Below are 22712 nucleotides of genomic sequence, written 5' to 3'. Positions count from 1 at the left end.
TGGAAGTCAGAAGTTGAAACTTTGGAAGAGGAACATTAGAGAGAGGTATCAAGGATTCAAATCTAGAAGCAGATGATATAGTTCATCATCGTGGAGAACACCACCTCAGCCTTACCATCTTGTACTAGTATAGTAATGAAGTATAATACTTCTAAGTAGAATTACAGGAGTGACTCCTGTGGATCCTATTTATGATGATACTATCTCTCAGTGAGACATTATATAGATACTTTTACTTCTACAAAAAAAAGTATCATCACATTACAGTAAAACTCAGTATCACCTACATATTTTTAAGCTCTAACTGGCCCATTCATTTCAAGTGACTTTTGAGCCAGCATAATTTCAGTACAAAAAAAGAAATTGCTTATAATGGGATTTGATCTGAAGGTTTGTTAGCTATTCCTGTGTCCATGGGTTGATTAATTATTGTTAAGGCTTTCGTATATTGCACGTAGAAATTTAATAAAGGAAAAGATTTGAAGCATATCAGTAATGATTGATTCACTTTGATAGAAAATAATTGTACCAATGTGAGCTTTTCAAGATTTTCTGCCTTTTTAAGGAGAAGAGAGAACAACTCCTGTCGCACCAGACCTGGTTTTCTCAATAGCTTGGACTGGGTGTTAGTCATCTTAGTGTCTATGCCACACATAATGTTTGGCACATACTGAGTGCTCAGTAAATATTTGCAGAACAAATTCTTTGATGGACATTTAAAGTAGATCACTTTTTCATTCAGTAGTATAATGTGTCTTTGCTTTTTAGATTTTCTCAGCTTAAGGGCCTGAACTTGTCCCATAATAAGCTTGGGTCATTTCCTGTACTGTTATGTGAAATTTCTACCCTGACCGAGCTCAACCTTTCCTGTAATGGATTCCACGACCTGCCGAGTCAGATTGGCAATCTGCTGAAGTAAGTATCTGACTTACTAGATTTGTCTTTTCCTGTGTTTGCAGCATAAGGAACTTGTCTGGCATTTGGAATGAAGGTGGTTCCATGAGCTCTTGCAGTGAAATAAATCATGCAATTATGAGGATTCTGGTCAGCAGCAGCTACTTGCCTACAGAAGTAACTAGTCCCTCAGTTTTAACAGCAGAGGCTCTGATTACCCTTGATGTTAGAGGGACCATCTGTATTTTAGTTATCTTAGTAAGAGTCTATTTAGATAGACTTAGGGCATTTTATCATTATTGGACTCATAATAAGTTAATGACAAGTCAAAATCCATAATTCTAGTTCCATCCATTCCAGTTAAAACCTTTCATCAAGTAGTTTTGTTTTCTTCTTGCAGTCTTCAAACCCTCTGTCTTGATGGCAACTTTCTGACTACTTTACCTGAAGAATTGGGAAATCTGCAACAGCTTTCCTCCCTGGGAATTTCCTTCAACAACTTTAGTCAAATTCCCAAGGTTTATGAGAAACTCACTATGTTAGATAAAGTGGTTATGGCAGGAAACCAACTGGAAGTGCTAAACCTGGGGGTGCTGAACTGTATGAGCCACGTCAAACATGTGGATTTGAGGTGAGGTCATTCTTCACCGTGCCTTCCTTTCGCCTGACCTCTAATGGACCTTTACATTTTCTTTTTATGAAGACTCTTTAAAACATTAGGATTTTAGAACACTGTATGTTTTCAAAGCTGTAGTTAAGCTTCGTTTTTCACTCAATGGCAGAGAGATTATGAATGAGGTAGGTGTACCATGTGGTAGAGACAAAGGTTATTCTGACTTACCCTCCCAGCAATGTTTTATGACAACTCCGATTTCATCACATTCTTACCAGTGTTGGATTTTAGCAGTCTTTTTCCTTATTGTCAATGTAGTAGGTAGAAAATAGTATTTCATTGTTTTAATCAGCATTTATGGTGAGTGAGTTGAGTGTCTTTTTGTATGCTTATTGGTAGTTTGTATTTTTCCATAAACTTGACCATTTTTCTGTTGAATCATTGGGTTGCTTCTTGATATCTATTGTATTATAATTAAAATGTTAACAGTTTTACTAACAATTTTTTTTTTAATTTTATTTATTTATTTATTTATTTATTTATGGCTGTGTTGGGTCTTCGTTTCTGTGTGAGGGCTTTCTCTAGTTGCGGCAAGTGGGGACCACTCTTCATCGCGGTGCGCGGGCCTCTCACTATCGTGGCCTCTCCCGTTGCGGAGCACAGGCTCCAGACGCGCAGGCTCAGCAATTGTGGCTCACGGGCTTAGTCGCTCCGCGGCATGTGGGATATTCCCAGACCAGGGCTTGAACCTGTGTCCCCTGCATTGGCAGGCAGATTCTCAACCACTGCGCCACCAGGGAAGCCCCTTACTAACAATTTTTAATAAGAGTTTTATTCCCTTTTTAAATATATTATTTATTATTTATTTATAATCTTTTTCTAAAGGAAGCTAGTAAAACACACATACTGGATGTTTCGTCATTTACACTAAGTCATCGATGTCCCTTATAAAGACATAGTAACAGAAAAATTTATTGAAATGCAGGAAAATGAACAGGCCTGCATGCATTAAATCAGATACTTATATAGAAGAGAACAAAGAAGTCATCATTTTCTATAATTTGCCCTTGAACTATTCCATATTGATACAGATTATTTTCCTCTTCATTAATTGCGGTAATGGGAATCTTAGCACTAGAGAGAGTAGGCAGAGCAGCAAGAGGAAGTATGACTGCTTCCTCTTGCTCTTACCCGGTGCTTACTCCGTGAATGCCTTGCTACTCCTAACCCGACAGGTTATGTTCATCTTCTTGTTCCTTTGTCCTATTCCTTCATCCCTACCTAATATACTTGGTATTTGGGTGCAAGTTTTAAACTGTTCGTGGGCATGGTCCCCTTTCCTTTCTCTTTATTTAATTTGTACATGTATTTGCCAATCTGGATTGTCTCTAACTTAGTTTATAAACAAAGAACTCAAGGTACAGCTATCTGTGGTTACTTACTTAGTACCTTGCAAAATGAGGCAAGTAGTGAAATTCTTATGCTGTTTAGGAAAGAGAAAAAAGGATCATACTTCTATTTTTCTTTTGGTCAGCGCATTTAGTAAAATTTATTTCTAATGATTTTCTTATTTCTGAATATTAAGGATGAACCATCTGAAAACCATGGTTATTGAGAATCTGGAGGGAAATAAGTACATCACCCACATGGATCTGCGGGACAATCGGCTGACTGACTTAGATCTTAGCTCCTTGTGCAACTTGGAGCAGCTGCATTGTGAGCGCAACCAGCTGAGGGAGCTGACGCTCAGCGGCTTCTCCCTTCGAACTCTCTACGCCAGTTCGAACAGTGAGTTCTCTACCCAGCCTCCTGTATTTCCTCTTGTAGCTCTTGTCCAAGCTTTCCAAGAACAATGGCATCTGGGGTGTTCCTCAGATACTCTGCGAAGCGGAGTTTGAGGTTCACTGAGACCTAGCTTTAAGTTTGCCGTCGACACTTCAGTGGTTGAGATATGCATAAAAAGACATTGCAGGACAGTTTGAGATTCACTAAGTGAACATAATAATAAGAGGCATTCTGCAAAATGACAGGAAGTTAGGAGGGTGGGCAAGCACGTTCAAAAGAGAATATGGTCACATATTCAGTGATGGTCTAAAACAAGGGTTGTCCAGCTACAGCCCAGGGGCTAAATCTGGCCTACCATCTGTTTTTGTATGGCTTACGTGGAATGGGTTTTTACATTTTTTAGTGGTTGGGTTTTAAAAAAATCAAAGGAAGAATAATTTTGACATGGGAAAGTTATATGAAATTCAAATTTAAGTGAATAAAGTTTGATGGGCACACACCCACATTCATTTGTCTACATATTAACCACTCTCATGCTACAGGGGCAAAATTGAGTAGTTTTAAGAGAGACCACATGGCCCACAAAGGCCAAAATATTATTAAATATTTAGCCCTTTACAGAAAAAGTTTGCCAATCTCTAGTCTAAAACCTTGTGCTGCCTCAGTTCCAGAATGAGAAGCCCTTCATTTCAATAGTGATTTATTTGCCCCAGGAATATTTTTCAATGTAAAAGGCCTCATATTTGTTGAGGCCATTCTGTTTATAGAGAGTTCTTCTTTACCGAAGAAGTTATACAGTTGACCCTTGAACAACATGGGTTTGAGCTGTACAGGTCCCCTTTTTTGGTTTGTTTGTTTTGTTTTGTTTTGGCCACACCGTGCAGCTTGCGGGGTATTCGTTCCCCAACCACAGATTGAACCTGGGCCACAGCAGTGAAAGCACTAAGTCCTAACCACTGGACCACCAGGGGATTCCCTGCACAGGTCCACTTAAACATGCATTTTTTTCAATAGTAAATACATTTGACCCTTGAATAATGCAGGGTTTAGAGTCACCAATCCTCTAAACAGTCAAAAATGGGAGTATAACGTTACAGTTAGCCCTCTGTATCCATGATTCCGTATCTGTAGATTCAACCAACCACAGATTGTGTAGTATTGTAGTATTTACATATATATATAAAGTTATATGCGGATTTTCGACTGCACAGAGGGTCAGTGCCCATAACCCCCACATTGTTCAAGGGTCAACTGTAACTACTTTTTCTGTGTTTAAAGAAGTAAAGGAGGGCTTCCCTGGTGGTGCAGTGGTTGAGAATCTGCCTGCCAATGCAGGGGACACGGGTTCGAGCCCTGGTATGGGAAGATCCCACATGCCGCGGAGCAACTGGGCCCGTGAGCCACAATTACTGAGCCTGCGCGTCTGGAGCCTGTGCTCCGCAACAAGAGAGGCCGCGATAGTGAGAGGCCCGCACGCACCGCGATGAAGAGTGGCCCCCGCTTGCCACAACTAGAGAAAGCCCTCACACAGAAACGAAGACCCAACACAGCCATAAATAAAAATAAATTAAAGAAGTAAAGAAAAAGATGTTTAATTTCACTAAGTATCAGTCAAAGAAATGCAAATTTAGATAATACCATTTTATACTCATCAAATAAAAATAATAGCACTAAGCTTACTGAAGGTGTGGAGAAGCAGTACCTCTCAAACGCTGCCAGGGGGAGTTGGTAAAACCAACACGGAGAGCAGCATGATGGTGTCAGAGAAGACAAAGATACACAGAGCCCGTGTTCTAGCAGCTCCCCTGCTTGGAATATCTCCCAGACACTCACATAGGAGATGTGTCCTAGAATGTTTATCACAGTATTGTATGTTATAGTGAAAAAAACTAAAAATATGACTATAAATAGGAAAATGGGTAAACAAAACAGTGATAAATTTATATAATAGAATATTGCACAGCAATGGAAATGAATGTACTAGAGCTTTGTGTATTAGTATGGATAAATCTCAGAAATCTTTTGAGCAAAAAAAGGAAGTGCATGTTTTGATATCCTGCAGTGAAAGGAATGGTCCTCTTGAAACAGAAAGGTACCTATGAATTACTCATTCTAAACGCCTGTGGATTGGACTTCCCTGGTGGTGCAGTGGTTAAGAATCCACATGCCGTGGAGCAGCTAAGCCTGTGTGCCACGACTGCTGAGCCTGAGCTCTAGAGCCCGCGAGCCACAACTACTGAGCCCACGTGCCACAACTACTGAAGCCTGTGAGCCTAGAGCCCGAACTCCACAACAAAGAGAAGCCACCGCAATGAGAAGCCCGCACACCACAACGAAGAGTAGCCCCCCGCTCGCCGCAACTAGAGAAAGCCCGCATACAGCAATGAAGACCCAACGCAGCCAAAAATAAATAAATAAATTTATTAAAAAAAACAAAAACAAAAAAAATAAAAGCCTGTGGATTTAGAATGAGATACCAAGATCTGTTACCCCTCCATGGTGTTATTTCCTTTTTGCCAATTGGAATCAGATAATTCTTGGTTTTTCTGACTTTTTAAAATTTTGTTCCCCTTTTTGATACTCTTGTGACCCATATTGGTCTGATTTTTGGAGAGATTAATTATATTCAGGATTTTATTACTTCAACTGGTGGTCAAGAATAAACATAAATGAGGTTTGCCTTCTTATTTTTAACACTATGTTAGGTATTCCGGAGTCAGTGGTTGAGTACACTATGATAGTTATATCAAATTTTAAAACACATAAAAATGTTGTTTGTTTAGCTCTAAGTATGCCATGACAGTATGAAAGAATCCATGGGAATGATAAAAATCATATTCCGGATGGTGTTTGCCTCTTGGTATGTGCAGTGTTTTAATTCTTAAAAAGGCTGAAGCATATAAGGCAGAATGTCACGATTTGTTAAAAGCTAGGTGATGGGTGAAAGAATATTCATTATTTTATTCCCTTTTCTGTATCGCTAAAATATATTATTAGGATAAAAGAGAGTTAAGACTTCTCTTTTCATTGCCTTTTATCATGTTATAGAAGCTTCAAATTGTAGCTTAGATTAATTGCTTAGGGCTGTTTGTTGAGTCGTGCTGTTTATACATGTTGTGAGATGGTAGTAGTTCTTTTGTCCTGGAAATACTTATTATCAGGCCTAATCTGTATTCTTAAAGTATCTAGAGAATCTGAATGACTGGCCCTCTGGGAAAAGACCCATTGACATACATGTAGGCCTTCTTCGTAGATTCTGTCACAGTACTGTTAATGGGGCTTGTTCTGTTCACAGAATCCTTAAATTCTACAACCTGGAAGAATTCACATCAACACTTGAAGTTTTGACACCTCAAAAGTAAAGAACTCAGCTTTCAGCTTCACAAAAGAATTTATCCAAATGGCCAATTAGCATAAGGGAAGTGTCATCACACCAGGGTCATCAGGGATATGCAAATTGGAATCTCAGTGTGACACCACTGCACACCTATCAGAATGACTAGAATAAAAAAGGCTGAAAATACCAGTGCCAGTTGTTGGGCGTGTAAATTGTTGCAACCACTTTGGAAAACTGCATGGTAGTATCTCCTGAAGTCACACATATGCACCCCCTGCACTCGGCAGTTCCTCTCCTAAGCTTGTATTCAACATAAATGCTTATGTTAGTCCACAAAAGACGTGGACAAAATGTTCACAGAGGCACTATTCATAGTAACCCCCAGCTAGACAAGACTTAAAATGCCCATCAACTCTACAATGGGTAAATAAATTGTGGTATATTCCCAGGAAAAATTTTATACAGCCATGAGAATGGATGAACTACAACCATATTCAGTAACATGAACAAATATCTCACAAGCGCAATGTTCAGTGATGAAGCCAGACAAAAAAATTGTATATAATGAATGTGTGTATTTATATAAATAGGTAAAAGTAATCTGTGTGTGGGGTAGTGACTAGAGGGAGGGGGGATGAGGGGAAGTTTCCGGGCAGCTGGTACTGCTCTGTTTCTTGATCTGCCTACTGGTTATACCAGTATGTTCTTTTTGTAAAAATTCATTGATCTATACATTTAAGATTACTGTACTTTTCTTTATTTGTTTTGCTTTAATTAAAAATTAAAATGTTGCCAGGGAAAATTCAGTTATTCATTTTTAATGTTAATAAGCTAAGCAATTATTGTTAACATTTAACAGCTGCCTGATCCAGTGTGACTCCGGTGCAGTACCCAAGATCCTCCAATTAGTTGTTGTATTTGGTTTTCAAATGGGGATCAAGTAGTTAAATAAAGTTAGTCAATGTGAGTTACCCACTGTTTTCTTTTAATTTTTAATTTTGATAGATCTTTATTGGAGTATAATTGCTTCACAACACTGTGTTAGTTTCTGTTGTACACCAAAGTGAATCAGCCATATGCATACACATGTCCCCATATCCCCTCCCTCTTGAGCTGGGGCGAAGTGAGAGTAGCATCAACATATATACACTACCGAATGTAAAGTAGCTAGTGGGAAGCAGCAGCGTAGCACAGGGAGATCAGCTCGGTGCTTTGCGATACCCACTGGTTTTCATCTTTAGTTCATGTCAGTAGGTGACATCAATTTTCATCAGCTTTCCCCCTTGTTTACTCTCAGTTACATTCTTCTTTGGAGAACGTCACTAACACCGATCTGTTTTCTGATTAGGGCTGACAGCAGTGAATGTCTATCCAGTACCCAGTCTGCTCACTTCTCTAGAACTCTCCCGGTGAGTGTGTCTCATGAGGGTGATGCTTGTTTGATTCCTGTATTTAAGAGATGTCTGTGGGCACTTTGACAGTTTTGAGGTACAAGAAATGCTAATACATTGAAATATGTGGATAACCGGGAGAAGAGCAAAGGTTGAGTGGAGGAATAAGTTTAATGGCCATGCTATTTAGATAAAGGAAGGTCCTCTTGAAACAGGAAGGTGCCTCTGAATTACTCATTGTTAAAGTTTGTGGATTTAGCATGAGTTGTAAACAAAGACCTATTTCCCCTCCATGGCAGTGATTTTCTTTTTCCAATTGGAATCAGATAATTCTTGGTTTTTAGTGACTTAAAATGTTATTCTCTTATTTTTTTTAATACTCTTGTGACCCATGTTAATCTGATTTTCAGAGATATTAATTATATTCAGGATTTTATTTCTTCTGTTAGTGGTCAAGAACAAATGTAAATGAAGTTTGCTTTCTTTCCTTCATTCATTTTTAATACTGTGTTAGGCATTCAGGAGTCACTTGCTGAGTTTTACAGTCTAGTGGAGAGTTTGACCATCAAATAAGCAGTAAGAGGGCAGCATCATAAGTGCCGTGAGTATAGAGTGCTAGAAGCAGGTAGAAGGGGCAGTGGACAGAGTCCTATATGCTCAGGGTTTTCATAAAGATTAAAGGAGACAGTAAACGCAAAATATGTAGCATAGTGCCTGGCATAAAATGAGTCTCTCAAAAAATATTAGCTGTGATAGCCAGGTTTCTTTTTGTTGTTGTTACTTTATCATCATTATTATTAAGCTATTGTTCTAGATTCCCTTCCATCCATTTCTTTCTGTCATATCTTCCCATCAAAACCCCAACATGGATCAAGACTAAGATTGACCTTCCCCACTGAGCTTGATCATTACTGAAGAAGATCATGTATTTAGTTTCCAGCCTCATCTGGAGTCTCTTCTGCCGTCAGCTCCTTCGAGTGTCCTGACATCTGTTCCAAACTGCTTGGCTTCTCTCAGCCCCACCGCCCCTCACCTCCTCGTCTCCAGAGCTCAGTTTCCCACTTGACTGGGAAAATAGAGGTCATCATGGGTGATCTCTCAGCTTCCTAGCCCCTTGCGTAAATTCATGTGGATTCATATCCATTCTCTGCTTCTTTCCTCTGTTCAAGGCCAGGCCAGCCCAGCCATCTGTGCCTTTGATCCCGTCCACTCCCACTGCTCTGGACCTTGCTCTGTTACTCATCCTCCTCCTCCTCCTCTCACGCGTGTTCGGTGTTTTTCTTTTCCTTGGTCTCTGCGCACACTCATAGCTCCTCTGTCTTAACAAACAAAAAATGTTCCCTTTATCTTGCAACCCCTCTAGTTATTGTCTGTTCCCTCATCCCTCTGATCCCTTTTTGTCCAAATTTCTCGAGAATTATCTGCATTTCTTGGCTCAATTTCCTGTTCCCCTTTGTTCACCCCACCACAACTGGCTTTAGATCTCCTCTTGTGGAACTTTTCTGTATTGACACTGTTCATCTTGTTTTCTGTTCTTCAAATGTGCTGCTTCCTTGGCTGGCTGAGACCGTGTGATTTTTTTTTTCATGCTGCTCTGACCATTTCTTCTGTCTCTTCCTTAACTCCTCTTTCTTAGCTAGCCCTTTAAAGGTCAGTTATCCCAGGGTCTGTCTTTGGCCCACTGCACTTCTCATTTGACACGATCTCATTTACTCCCAGGATTTCACTACACTTCAGTGTCAGCGTCACCCAGATCACCAGTCCAGACTCCTTCCTTCAGCCTCAGACCTGTACGTCCAATGTCATAACAGATGTTTCAACCTGCACTTCTCCAAGTACCTTAAATATGTGAAAAATTAAATTTATTATCCACCCCTCCAACTTGTCTTGTTTTCTGTTTTGGCTTTTGGCATTATCATAAGACAATCAGATCCAGATGGACACCACTGAAATTCATGATTCCCAACCTCATTTGGAGCTTATCAGTCCTTTCTCTGGATAGGATTTCCTCTCTGGTCATCTAGGCTAAAGCCTAAATATCACTTTTGATTCTTCCCTCTGCTCCTCCACTCACATGTCTAATCCATCTCCAGGTCATTTTGATTTTTGTCTCCTAAATGTTTCTGGCGCCCCTCCCCTCCCTTCCAGGTGTGTTACTACTCATTGAGGCCCTTATCATTCCCTGTCTGGAATTCTCTAACAGCTTCCTGATTATGCTTCCTTTTACTGATATAACCACCTCAACCAGACCTCCGTGTATTCACAGAGCGAGCTCTTAAAAGTGCAAAACTGCTCACCAACCCTTCAGTGATCCCCCTACATCTGCAGGATAGAGTCACAACCTCCTAGACATGATTAGATATTTCTAGCCTTGTTTCTTCCCGCTCTGTGCTCTGTATTGGCTGCTCCAGCGTCACCAAACTGCTTATTATTCTTTTCTTGCCTCTGTGCTCTAGCTCACGTTGTCACCTCTTGCTTGGAATGTCCACCACACCTCCGGTGTGTACAACATTCTTCAGATTCTGCCCCAGATGTCATATTTCTTAGGGAGCTTGCCTTGAAGTGCTTCCTTCACTAAGCAGTCAGAGCAGCATCTGCGTTTCTCTCACAGCACTTATTTCATTCTGCCTCATCGTATTGATCCATCGGTCAGTAGATACTTTGAGGCTTGGGGAAGCTAAGTAACATCTGAAAATAAATTCCTGTGACTGAATATCTGCCCAGTGCTCTACTAAATATTTGAATTCACATTCTAAATGATCCGGAACTTTTCTCCCACTAGTTGTCTTTTGTCCTTACTTCCTCACTTTTATTCATTTGGTTCATTTTTTCCCAGAATTTGCTTCTCTTCTCCCCCCATCATTACTTGAGGAAATCCTACTCATCTTTGAAGATTTGTTTAAAATGCCTCTTCTTCCTTTAAGGCTTTCCTCCCCTCTCCCCATCCCATCCCACCACCTATGTGCTTTTCCATACTGAAGGCCTTTGTATCTTCAGTGAGCCCGCAGCACGCTTGATCCAGTGTCATGCATGTATGTGTGCTCGTCTCTCTCCACGTTTCTATCAGCGACATTCATTGAGCACCTACTGTATTCCAGGCAGTGCATCAGGTATGCCTTGGGGATAGTGCTTCTGCCCTCAGGGAGCTCAGGGGACCATTAACGATACATTACAGACTAGTGAAACGGAATGAGTTCCACTCATCATCTTAAATGATGTCTTTTAATTATTTATTTTCTGCAGAAACCTGCTTGAGTGTGTCCCTGACTGGGCCTGTGAAGCAAAGAAGATAGAAATATTAGATGTGAGCTATAATCTCCTGACAGAGATTCCTATGAGGTATGCATGTGTTATTGTATATATTATGTGTATATTTAATTAATTTTCCTATATTTGGGTTGCCTTTCAAGGGTACTTTGATTCATTTGTTCAGTAAATATTGAGTATCTGCTAAGTGCAGGGCAGCGTGAGTGCCGTAAGGAATACAGTAACGCCTAAGGCATAGTCTTGGCCTGCAAGGAACTTAGTAAACAGATAGTTGGGGTGACTTGTGCAGAGATAACTGTGATAAAATGTAACAAGAGTTGCTGGCATAGGTCAGTGACATGATAGTGATAACAGAACCTTTGTACTGGATGATTTATTATGAGCTGGGCAATGTTCTAAGACCTTCGCTTTCATTATCTTATTTAATCCTGTATCAACCTTATTTTATAAGTGCTGTTATCCTCTTCTTACAAATAAGGAAACTAAGGCTTAGAGTGGTTAGGTAATTTGTCCAACATTGCACTTAACTAGGAAGTGATAGGAGCTGGCATTTGAATGTAGTCATTCTTACTCCAAAGCCTCACTCTTGGTCACTACACTATATAAATAAAATGTTTTAGAAATTCAGAACTTTGGATAATTAGAGAATGCTTCATGCAGAATGCCTGTTTGAATTGACCTTTATAAGATGGTAGGATTTCTGTATGTGGAGGGGAAAGATATAGGAGTTGGGAGGTGGGAGGGGGGTGTATATTAAAAAGTACCAAGATGTGAAATGTGAGGTTATTACTTAGTGGAGTCTTTAAAAGTAAATTAGAGGGTTTGTAGCATAGTAGGTATGAACACAGCTTTGGAGTCAGACTTTAATCCAAATCCTGACTATACCATTTACTACATTTGATGTGAGATCTTTGGCAAATCAAAGTCACTTAACCCTTCTGGACCTAATAGTTATATGTCCTGGCACATTTTAAGAATTGAATAAGGAGTAGTGTTTGTTATAATAAATTTTGTTATTAGCTTATTATGATCAATTATATTAATATTAATAAATTTACTGAATTTTTGGTGCTATCTGTCTAGACCTAAAATCTAAATTGATTTATTACACAAATTGCTTTTTTTGTTTAGACGTGTTCTGAGCTGTGTGCTTTCATTATTAATTCACCTTTTCCCTGAATGACTTCCTGGTGGGTGGTGGGTAAACATATGGTTGTGGCTGCTTTCTTGGCTCAGGCACCTGTCAGTGATTATACTGTCTAGAAGAACACAATTCTATTAGTTTACTGATTTTAGTTAAATAGCCAAGGGCAGACTCAGGAAGAGAGATTTAAGTCAATTTTTTGTTGTTGTTTCTTTGTGCTCTATCCCCTTAGAATCCTTAGTAGCTTGAGTCTTAGAAAACTAATGGTGGGACACAATCACGTGCAGAACCTTCCAGCGCTGGTGGAGCACATCCCTCTCGAGGTGTTGGATATTCAGCATAACTTGCTCACCAGGCTGCCAGATACACTCTTCTCTAAGGCCTTAAAGTAAGTACTGTGGATTTTATTTAGAAGAGCAGAATCATTGGCTAAGCAAACTGCCTGGACTTGTCATTGGAGTGACCTTTGGAACCATCTTTACAGAGTGTTTATCTCATAATCCAGCTATGAGTGGAGACTTATTTGCAATTTGTATGGAATAAAATATGACACTGTCTTTTTTTTATATAAATTTATTTATTTATTTTTGGCTGTGTTGGGTCTTTGTTGCTGCGCGCAGGCTTTTTCTAGTTGTGGAGAGCGGGGGCTACTCTTCGTTGCAGTGCACGGGCTTCTCACTGCGGTGGCTTCTCTTGTTGTGGAGCACAGGCTCTAGGCACACAGGCTTCAGTAGTTGCGGCACACGGGCTCAGTAGTTGTGGCTCACAGGCTCTAGAGCACAGGCTCAGTAGTTGTGGCACATGGGTTTAGTTGCTCCGTGGCATGTGGGATCTTCCTGGACCAGGGATCAAACCCGTGTCCCCTGCATTGGCAGGCGGATTCTCAACCACTGCGCCACCAGGGAAGCCCCATGACACTCTTATGAGGCAGGAATCTTCAACTCAAAAGGTGAAATAACCATCTAGTACTTAGGAAGTTACAGTGTTGTAAACAGATTTAAAGAGCATGGGAAGGTTCAGGCTTTCATCTCAGAAAGCCTCTTTGAACTTCAAATAGAGTTTTCAGCATTCTGATACAGCTTCTTTGGGTACTTTTCAGCTTTTGCATTAGGAGAAAAGGGCATACCACTGAAGTTAATTTAGTTTTTGCTTCTAGCTTTGCTAAGCTATCATTAAGTTATATTCTTTATTTGCAGGGCTTTTTTACTCCCTACTTTGAAAACTGTGCATTTAAAGATATGTTGTTCCAGAAGTATTATTTACTTTCTCATTGTAAATTAACAAATAGATAGTATACCTGTAATCAGGTTTATTTAACACGTATGTCACCATTAAATGAAAATTCGTTTTTAATTATAGTTTTCTGCAATATGGAGAAGGCAGTATTGTTCTTCAATTTTGACATGGGGAAAGCAGAGAGAAACAGCCTAGTAATTTAACTAGGCTGCAGGAGGCATACAAAAAGCATTTAGCCCACAAGTGTCTGGCTTTTCTCTGGCAGTTTATATATCTCTTAATGTGTAATATGCTTGGTTGGAGTTTCCTAAAAATAAAATCTTTGGAAATTCTAAAAAAACATTTGAGGGAAATTTTCTTTTTGGAAAGTTTTAGTGCAGTAACATTTGTTAATTAATAAGTATTTGTTAGTAATGCATTACAGTACATTTCATTCTGATGACAGTCTGAATAAAATTAGTTTCAGCTTTAGAATCTTTAGTAAGGAAGTTACCTAGCAGTTGTAGCAAACTGTCAATAATATTTAATACTAACTCTGCACAGAGCACTTTTGGGATATATGAAGACACAGACACACAGTTCCCTCAACAACTTAAAAGCTAATTAGCGGGCTTCCCTGGTGGCGCAGTGGTTGAGAATCTGCCTGCTAATGCAGGGGACACGGGTTCGAGCCCTGGTCTGGGAAGATCCCACATGCCAAGGAGCAACTGGGCCCGTGAGCCACAACTACTGAGCCTGCGCATCTGGAGCTTGTGCTCCGCAACAAGAGAGGCCGCGATAGTGAGAGGCCCGCGCACCGCGATGAAGAGTGGTCCCCGCTTGCCGCAACTAGAGAAGGCCCTTGCACAGAAACGAAGACCCAACACAGCCAAAAATAAATAAATAAATAAATAAATAATAAAAATAAAGGAATTCCTTAAAAAAAAAAAAAAAGCTAATTAGCAATGTGGATCATACAGTTTGAAGACTTAAGAACACAGAAATTTAATAATATTAGCTGCCTTTTACTGAGCATGTTCTGTATGTACTAAACACCATGCTAGGCAGATTTTTTAAATCATACCATGTTTTACTTCTTAGATTGGTTAAGATTAAAATGAATTATGATACTCAGGGTTGACAAAGGTGTGACCAAATGCAATCATATATCCTTCTAGTGGCATAGCCTTTCTGAAGTATACTTTGATATAGCCTTTCTGGAGCTCATTTTGGCAGTATATGTATAAAAATCTTAAAGATATATGTAGCCTTTGACCCCACATATTCTGCTTCTGGGAATATGGCCTAAAGAAATAATTGGGTGAGGACTCGGAGGTGCTCATTATAGTGTCTATAATGGCAAACAATTGGAAACAGCCGATATGCTCATTATTAGGGGATTATAGGGGGATTGGCTAAATAAATATGATCCTATTAAAATCAGACAAACATTTTTCTAAAGGGTGGCTTCACAGTTCATATATTTGTGAACATGATACTCAACAACATCGTTTCTGTGGTCATGCAGACAGTAAAACATGAAGCTGGGTTAGAATTAGACCACCACAGAATCCCGGGAACACAACTAAGCCTGCATTTTTCCCTCTCTACTTGGCTTACATGAGTTGAGTAGAAGGAATTTTGTTTGGGTAGGATCAATCAGAGAAAACTACCTGGAGGAAATTACTTTTGTCATGAGTTTGGGAGCACGGAAAGGCAGTGTTACATACTGAGATGGCATGATGGTTTCCACACAAGAAGGCAACCAGTAGCCATAAAGGAAATGATGATTTGCATGTGTTCTGTCAGTCTCAGATACTTGAATGCATCTGCAAATAGTCTGGAGTCTCTGCCATCCGCTTGCACTGGGGAGGAGAGTCTGAGTGCACTGCAGCTGCTCTACCTGACTAACAACCTCCTGACAGATCAGTGTGTGCCCGTCCTGGTGGGGCACCCGCACCTGCGAATCTTGCATCTTGCAAACAACCAGCTACAGACTTTTCCCGCAAGGTAAGCAAACGCGAACTTTGATCGTATCAGATACATAACATGATTCTGCATTTGTCAGACTACATCACAGCTATTTTATTGGGTACTCTTGCTTTATGTTGACCGACTTACTGGTGCTGTGATTCCACTACTTGAATGGGAAAATCTGTACCCTGTTGTTAAGTATCAGTAACCACAGAGGTTGTGGTTAAAACGTGTTTAATTCTTAGTTCTACTTACTTAATAGTGGTCTGAGAATTTTCAACCTAGAAAGTACAGGCTTATGAGATAAATTAAATTCTGAAGATAATTCTTTCTTTTCTCCTGTCAGCACTGATATATAAAATACTGTTGAGTCCATTAACTTGTTCATTTTTATATATGTTGAATGCTTACTGTATGTCAAGTACTGTGTAAGTACTAGGGAAACAGTGGTGATTAAGTTACAGTCTCTGTCCTCAAGGAACTTGCAGTCAAATTAGGGAAATAGACAAGTATATAGGCAGTTGCAGTGCAGTATAATAAATGCAGGATGTTAAAGATATGCACGGGTAGCTGCACTGAAGAGATGAATAGTATTTAGCCAGGCTACATTTATAAGACATAAGAGATATTTAGTGTTGTCAAAGTTTTGTTTTTTTTTAACATCTTTATTGGAGTGTAATTGCTTTACAATGGTGTGTTAGTTTCTGCTTTATAACAAAGTGAATCAGCTATACATATACATATATCCCTTGTCAAAGTTTTGAACAGTGTCAGTGGAGAAATAAGTATCTTCCAAAATACACTTGATTTAAAAAAATTTTTTTTAGAAAATTTGACACCAGAGGCACTTCCCTGGTGGTCCAGTGGCCAAGACTCCATGCTCCCAATGCAGGAGACCTGGGTTCGATCCCTGGTCGGGGAACTAGATCCCACATGCCACAATTAAGAGTTTGCATGCCGCAACTAAAGATCCCACATGCCGCAACTAAAAGATCCCACATGCCAATGCCACAACTGCAGATCCCACGTGCGGCAGCGAAGACTTCAGATGCCGCAACTAAGACCCAGAACAGCCAAATAAATAAATAAATAAATATTAAAAAAAAATTATTAGGGGCTTCCCTGGTGGTGCAGTGGTTGAGAGTCTGCCTGCCAGTGCAGGGGACACGGGTTTGAGCCCTGGTCTGGGAAGATCCCACATGCTGCGGAGCAACTGGGCCCGTGAGCCACAATTACTGAGCCTGTGCGTCTGGAGCCTGTGCTCCGCAACAAGAGAGGCCGCGATAGTGAGAGGCCCGCGCACCGCGATGAAGAGTGGCCCCCGCTTGCCACAACTAGAGAAAGCCCTCGCACAGAAATGAAGACACAACACAACCATAAATAAATAAATAAATAAATTTTTTAAAAAAGTAATTAAAAAAAAGAAAATTTGACACCAGAAAAATCCATTTATACCATAAAGGTAGTCATTAAAAATCATGTTTTCAAAAACTAAGAACATAGGGAAATAACATTTGATATAATTTGAATGAAATTCTATATATATATTTCATATAAAATTATATCATATTTGATACAATTTGAATGAAAAGAAAACTATATATTTTTATTTATTTATTTATTTATTTATTTATGGCTGCATTGGGTCTTCGTTGCTGCGCGCGGGCTTTCTCTAGTTGTGGCGAGTGGGGGCTACTCTTCGTTGTGGTGCGCGGGCTTCTCATTGTGGTGGCTTCTCTTGTTGCGGAGCACTGGCTCTAGGCGCGTGGGCTTCAGTAGTTGTGGCACATGGGCTCAGTAGTTGTGGCTCACGGGCTCCAGAGCGCAGGCTCAGCAGTTGTGGCGCTCGGGCTTAGTTGCTCCGCAGCACGTGGCATCTTCCCGGACCAGGGTTCAAACCCGTGTCCCCTGCATTGGCAGGTGGATTCTTAACCACTGCGCCACCAGGGAAGTCCGAAAACTATATTTTTATTCTAATTTTGTTTCACAAATTTTCTTAGAAATGTGTTAAAGTTGAAAAACGTAGAAATTGTAATTTTTGTGATTATAAAATGAGATATTTGGAGATATTGATTGCTTCCTTGAAAGAATTTGAACAATGGCTTTTATTAATTAATTAATTTTTTTTTTTCCAGCTGCATTGGGTCTTCATTGCTGTGCGTGCGCTTTCTCTAGTTGTGGCGAGCGGGGGCTACTCTTTGTTGCAGTGCATGGGCTTCTCATTGTGGTGGCTTCTCTTTGTTGTGGAGCATGGGTTCTAGGCGTGCAGGCTTTAGTAGTTGTTTCTCGCGGGCTCTAGAGCGCAGGCTCTGTAGTTGTGGCACATGGGCTTAGTTGCTCCGGGGCATGTGGGATCTTCTTGGACCAGGGCTTGAACCTGTGTCCCCTGCATTGGCAGGCAGATTCTTAACCACTGGGCCACCAGGGAAGTTCCTGAACAATGGCTTTTAAAGTGAATACAGAATCTTAATTTCAGGATGTGATAGATCTCTTGAAATCCTATCAGATTAATTCAGTTGGCCTCAAATATGCTCATATAAAGTGCAAATGACACACCACTGACAAGTTACATTAGTTTATGAAGCTGTTGGGAGAGAGTAGATGTAATACTCTGAAACTAATGAATTCCACCTAATTTGACGACACTCTTTACTGTTGGGGTGGTCAAAAGCAGGCTGATAGAAAACTTAAAACACACCTAAGAATATGAAACTAAGAAGTTAGAAGTAAGGACAAGAATCAACAGGAGATTACACAAAATTAGAATAATCTGAATACAGATGATAAAACTAAATGGGGAAAAAGAAAAAAAAAAAAAAACTAAATGGGGGACTTCCCTGGTGGCGCAGTGGTTAAGAATCCGCTTGCCAGTGCAGGTGACACGGGTTCAAGCCCTGGTCCAGGAAGATCCCACACACCGCAGAGCAACTGAGTCCGTGTGCCACAACTACTGAAGTCTGCGTGCCTAGAGCCCGTGCTCCACAGCAAGAGAAGCCACCGCAATGAGAAGCCTGCGCACCACAACGAAGAGTAGCCCCCACTCGCCACAACTAGAGAAAGCCCGCGCGTAGCAACGAAAGACCCAACAGAGCCTAAATGAATGAATTAATAAATAAATGAATGGATGAATGAATGGAATTTAGAGCATTATTTTAAAGAAAATGTGTGTTCCGTACTGAATAATAAATCTCCTGTCAAGTTATCTCCTGAACAGTGTTATAATTGTACAGGCACAATCCCAAGTCTTCTGTTTCCTTTGGACTATTTTCAGAATCTAGCACAGTTCTGGGTGCTCAGTAAGACACTGAATGAGATACAGATGCTGCGTTTCTATCTGTAAGTCAGAGGATCCAAGTAGGGAATCGTGTAAGAGAAAAGCGTGAAATTTGGACATGGGAATATTTAAAAAATATATTATTAAGTAAAAAAAAAAGCAAGTTATTAAACAATACATATGATAAGCATCATGTTTTAATTCGAAACATAGAGTTTCATGCATTAAAAAGGCCAAGACTACTCTCCACCAAATTGTCATCAGAGATTAAATCTGGTTGTGGGATTAAAAGTTCTTTTTTTATGTTTATCTTTATTTTTCAATTTTTTTCAGTGAGTATTACTATTGTAATAAGAAAACAATTTTAACTTACTGAGCTTAATTATTACAAAGTATTTATCAATTTTCTAGCAATGAAAATTATCAATATTTATGATATATGAAAAGGGCAGGATATAAATTTCATGTAAAATCTACATATGAAAAATTTAGGAAATTCAGCAAAATGAAAATAGAAATTTTTTCAGATTGGTATTATTGTTGATTTATTTTCTTTATTTTCTAAACTTTCTATGTTACAGCAGTTTATTATTTTTACAGTGTTCAAAATTGGTAGATAAGGAGAAATCAGAGCAATTTGTAATAATCTGATAAAGGTGTTAGGCCGTCTTAAGATGTTTTGCTTACTGTGTAGAAAACTTTGCTTACTGGAGGGACAGTGTGAATCGCCTGCATCACAGTCCTTAGCACAGCGCTGTATGTATTCCAGGCACTTGATAACTGTTTACTGAAGGTGGATTATGTTATGAATAACTGTAGAAATTTATTATTATTATTTTTTTAATTTATTTTATTTATTTAGTTTTGGCTGTGTTGGGTCTTTGTTGCTGCGTGAGGGCTTTCCCTAGCTGCGGCGAGCGGGGGCTACTCTCTGTTGCGGTGCGTGGGCTTCTCATTGCAGTGGCTTCTCTTGTTGCGGAGCACGGGTTCTAGGCGCGCGGACTCAGTAATTGTGGCGCACAGGCTTAGTTGCTCTGGGGCATGTGGGATCTTCCCAAACCAGGGCTTGAACGCGTGTCCCCTGCACTAGCAGGAGGACTCTGTACCACTGTGCCACCAGGGAAGTGCCTAGAAATTTAAAACTAAAAGGAGGGAATTCTCTGGTGGTCCAGTGCTAAAGAATCCGCCTTCCAATGCAGGGAACGCGGGTTCGATCCCTGGTCGGGGAACTAGGATCCCACGTGCCTCGGGGCAACTAAGCCCTCGCACCTCAGTTAGAGAGCCCACGTGCCACAAACTACAGAGCCCACGCTCTCTGGAGCCCGCGCACCACAACTAGAGAGAAGCCCACGCGCCACAACAAAGAGCCTGCGCACCACAACAAAGATCCCGCGTGCCGCAACTAAGACCCAAAGCAGCCAAGAATTAAATAAATTAATTAAATTTAAAAAAATAAATTAAAAATAAATAAATAAAACTAAAAGCAATCTTAGTGATGATTTAGTACAACTTCTTTATTTTATAGCCAAGGCTATTGATGTCCGCTGACACTAATCTACCCAGTATTTTGCAACTAGTTAGGGGCAAAGCAAGTACTGTAACTGGTTGACCAACCCTAGGCTGATGCCAATTCAGCCACTTCCTAGAAGTCAGATAATAGGAAGATGTTTGTGCCCTAAAGATCCAAAAGCTGCAGTAGAAGCGGTTCAGCCCTTGAAATGCACTGAGAGGGAGGAGATGAGGCTGAGGCTCAGCGGGAGTGTTTGTTCACCCTAGTGGCTGTTTCATTCTGGCTGGTCATTGGGCAGCGGGTCGGTCACCTCTGTATTCTGGCAGCTGTGGAACTTGTTTGGCAGCTGCTCATTTGGGTGCAGTATGGTAGTTTGGTGTTTCCTTTTCAGCAAACTAAATAAATTGGAGCAATTGGAGGAACTGAACCTAAGTGGCAACAAGCTTAAAACCATCCCCACGACCATCGCAAACTGCAAAAGGCTGCACACTCTGGTGGCGCACTCCAACCACATTAGCATTTTCCCGGAAATACTGCAGTTGCCTCAGATACAGGTACTTCTGTGTGCTGGAATGATGTCTAGGGGGGATGGGAGGAGTGTGACTGAGGTGGTTCTCTTCTCATAAGGAAGAAAAAAGTGGCAGTTTGGGATCACAGTATATTTAATTGACTCCTGGGAAGAAATTAAATTCCCTTTGAGGATATAGTAGGAGATTGACCCTTAGGGAGTTAAGAATTAATCCCTCTGTTTTCCTCTCAGTTTGTAGACCTAAGTTGCAACGACTTGACCGAAATCCTGATTCCAGAGGCTCTGCCTGCTACTTTACAAGACCTGGACCTAACTGGAAATACAAATCTGGTTCTGGAACACAAGACACTAGACACATTTAGGTAGGAAGACTTATGAAGTTGAATCCACATGTGCTGTAACTCCCACCAGCCTTGTGTGGTTCTTCTTAAGGACTGTGGAGACCTCAGTTCATTAAAGGAGTAGAATGAATTAGATCATAAAGCCCCTTGGTTCTTGTCTTTGAGTCAGTTTTTGATGGGTGGTCTGTCCAGCAGTCAGCCCATAGATATTTGAACTCAACATCGTGGGTACTGCTCAGCCGCACCCCAGTATCTTTACAGAGCAGGTGTGGGGCTGCACCCCACAGGCCTGCAAGCCCTGTACTTGCCCAACCTCAAGACCAAAGAAAGAGCCCAGAGTCAGCAACAGAGACATCATGTTTTAACGGGTAGGGGGATCTTACATGTCTGAAGCAAGGTCCCGGAGCAACACTCCACCGTGTGCAGTATCTGGTGGGCAGGACATGGTAGTGTCTTTATTACTGGGGGAGAGGGAGGTTACCAGTTATAGAGGGAGGTTGGCTCATCAGTTACCTGGGAAACGAGCAGAGGCACGCCCCCTCGCCACCCCTTTGATAAACTCTCATAGTAGAGAGAGTTCTGATCTAGAGATGAGAACAATCACTAGCTGGGGCCGAGTGAAGTGGGGGTGGGGAGGTAGGTATGCAGGCATTTACCATTCGGGCTCTGTGATTCAGAGGGAAGGTCAGTCAGGCAATTAGGGTGTGGGTGAGGCAGGCACTGGTTGGGCAGGGTCGTACAGAGAGCAAGAGAACAGCCATCCTGAGTGGTATGATTATACAGCAGGCATAGGTAATTTAGGTGGCACAAATCACATTACATTACATCTAAGACAATGCAAGCTCATTCATTGTACCAAGACTTCACTGTATCAAAATACTTAAAATAAGTAGACGGTTGAAACTTAGAAATCTTTGTTGTGCTTAGTTTTTCATTGAAATGAACGGCATCGATTATAACAAAATTGGCCCCTAATTCTTCCTCCTGCCCCTTTCCTTTCTCTCTCTTCTTGGCCAGTGGGTCAGCATACTACTTTCTTTGGTCTCTCTGGAAATTAGTCTTGGTCTGTCAACAGATTATTTTAGAAAAATGTAAATTACTGTTGGGATAGCTTCTGTAAAGTACAGAAGCATATACGGTTTAAACTTCCCTTCCTCCACTTCCCGCAGCCATATCACCACCCTGAAAATTGATCAGAAACCTTTGCCAACCACTGATTCTACAGTTACATCAACCTTCTGGAGCCACGGACTGGCTGAGATGGCAGGGCAGAGAAACAAGTGAGTATCATGGCCATGGAGACTGAGAAAGTTCCCCTGACATCTGGGAAAGGATCTGGTGCTGAAAGCTAGGCCATGTTGTTCTCCTGTTGGACATAAACAAATCACAGAATGCCAGCATCAGATAAGATTCCTCTGAGACCGTGAACCAGTAAGAC

At 40.7% G+C, this 22712-nt stretch overlaps 1 protein-coding gene across 2 annotated transcripts in view; it reads left to right on the top strand.

Annotated features, from left to right (window-relative positions):
- The window catches only part of PHLPP2 (PH domain and leucine rich repeat protein phosphatase 2), a 75573-nt gene that overhangs the window by 41975 nt on the left and 10886 nt on the right, over positions 1-22712 (top strand). Inside the window, exons 7-16 of one of the 2 annotated variants that reach the window (XM_057534410.1) lie at positions 769-915; positions 1295-1525; positions 3093-3295; positions 7978-8038; positions 11264-11359; positions 12664-12819; positions 15456-15656; positions 20796-20958; positions 21165-21295; positions 22444-22554. In XM_057534410.1, coding sequence (XP_057390393.1) covers positions 769-915; positions 1295-1525; positions 3093-3295; positions 7978-8038; positions 11264-11359; positions 12664-12819; positions 15456-15656; positions 20796-20958; positions 21165-21295; positions 22444-22554 — 1500 coding nt within the window. The remainder of the gene's footprint in view (positions 1-768; positions 916-1294; positions 1526-3092; positions 3296-7977; positions 8039-11263; positions 11360-12663; positions 12820-15455; positions 15657-20795; positions 20959-21164; positions 21296-22443; positions 22555-22712) is intronic. The other variant, XM_057534411.1, reaches the window with a different exon arrangement.

Source organism: Balaenoptera acutorostrata, chromosome 19 (genome assembly GCF_949987535.1).
Source record: "Balaenoptera acutorostrata chromosome 19, mBalAcu1.1, whole genome shotgun sequence".
Taxonomy (NCBI): Eukaryota; Metazoa; Chordata; class Mammalia; order Artiodactyla; family Balaenopteridae; genus Balaenoptera; species Balaenoptera acutorostrata.
Note: the sequence above shows the minus strand (reverse complement) of the source record. Positions and strands in the feature narration are given on the sequence as shown.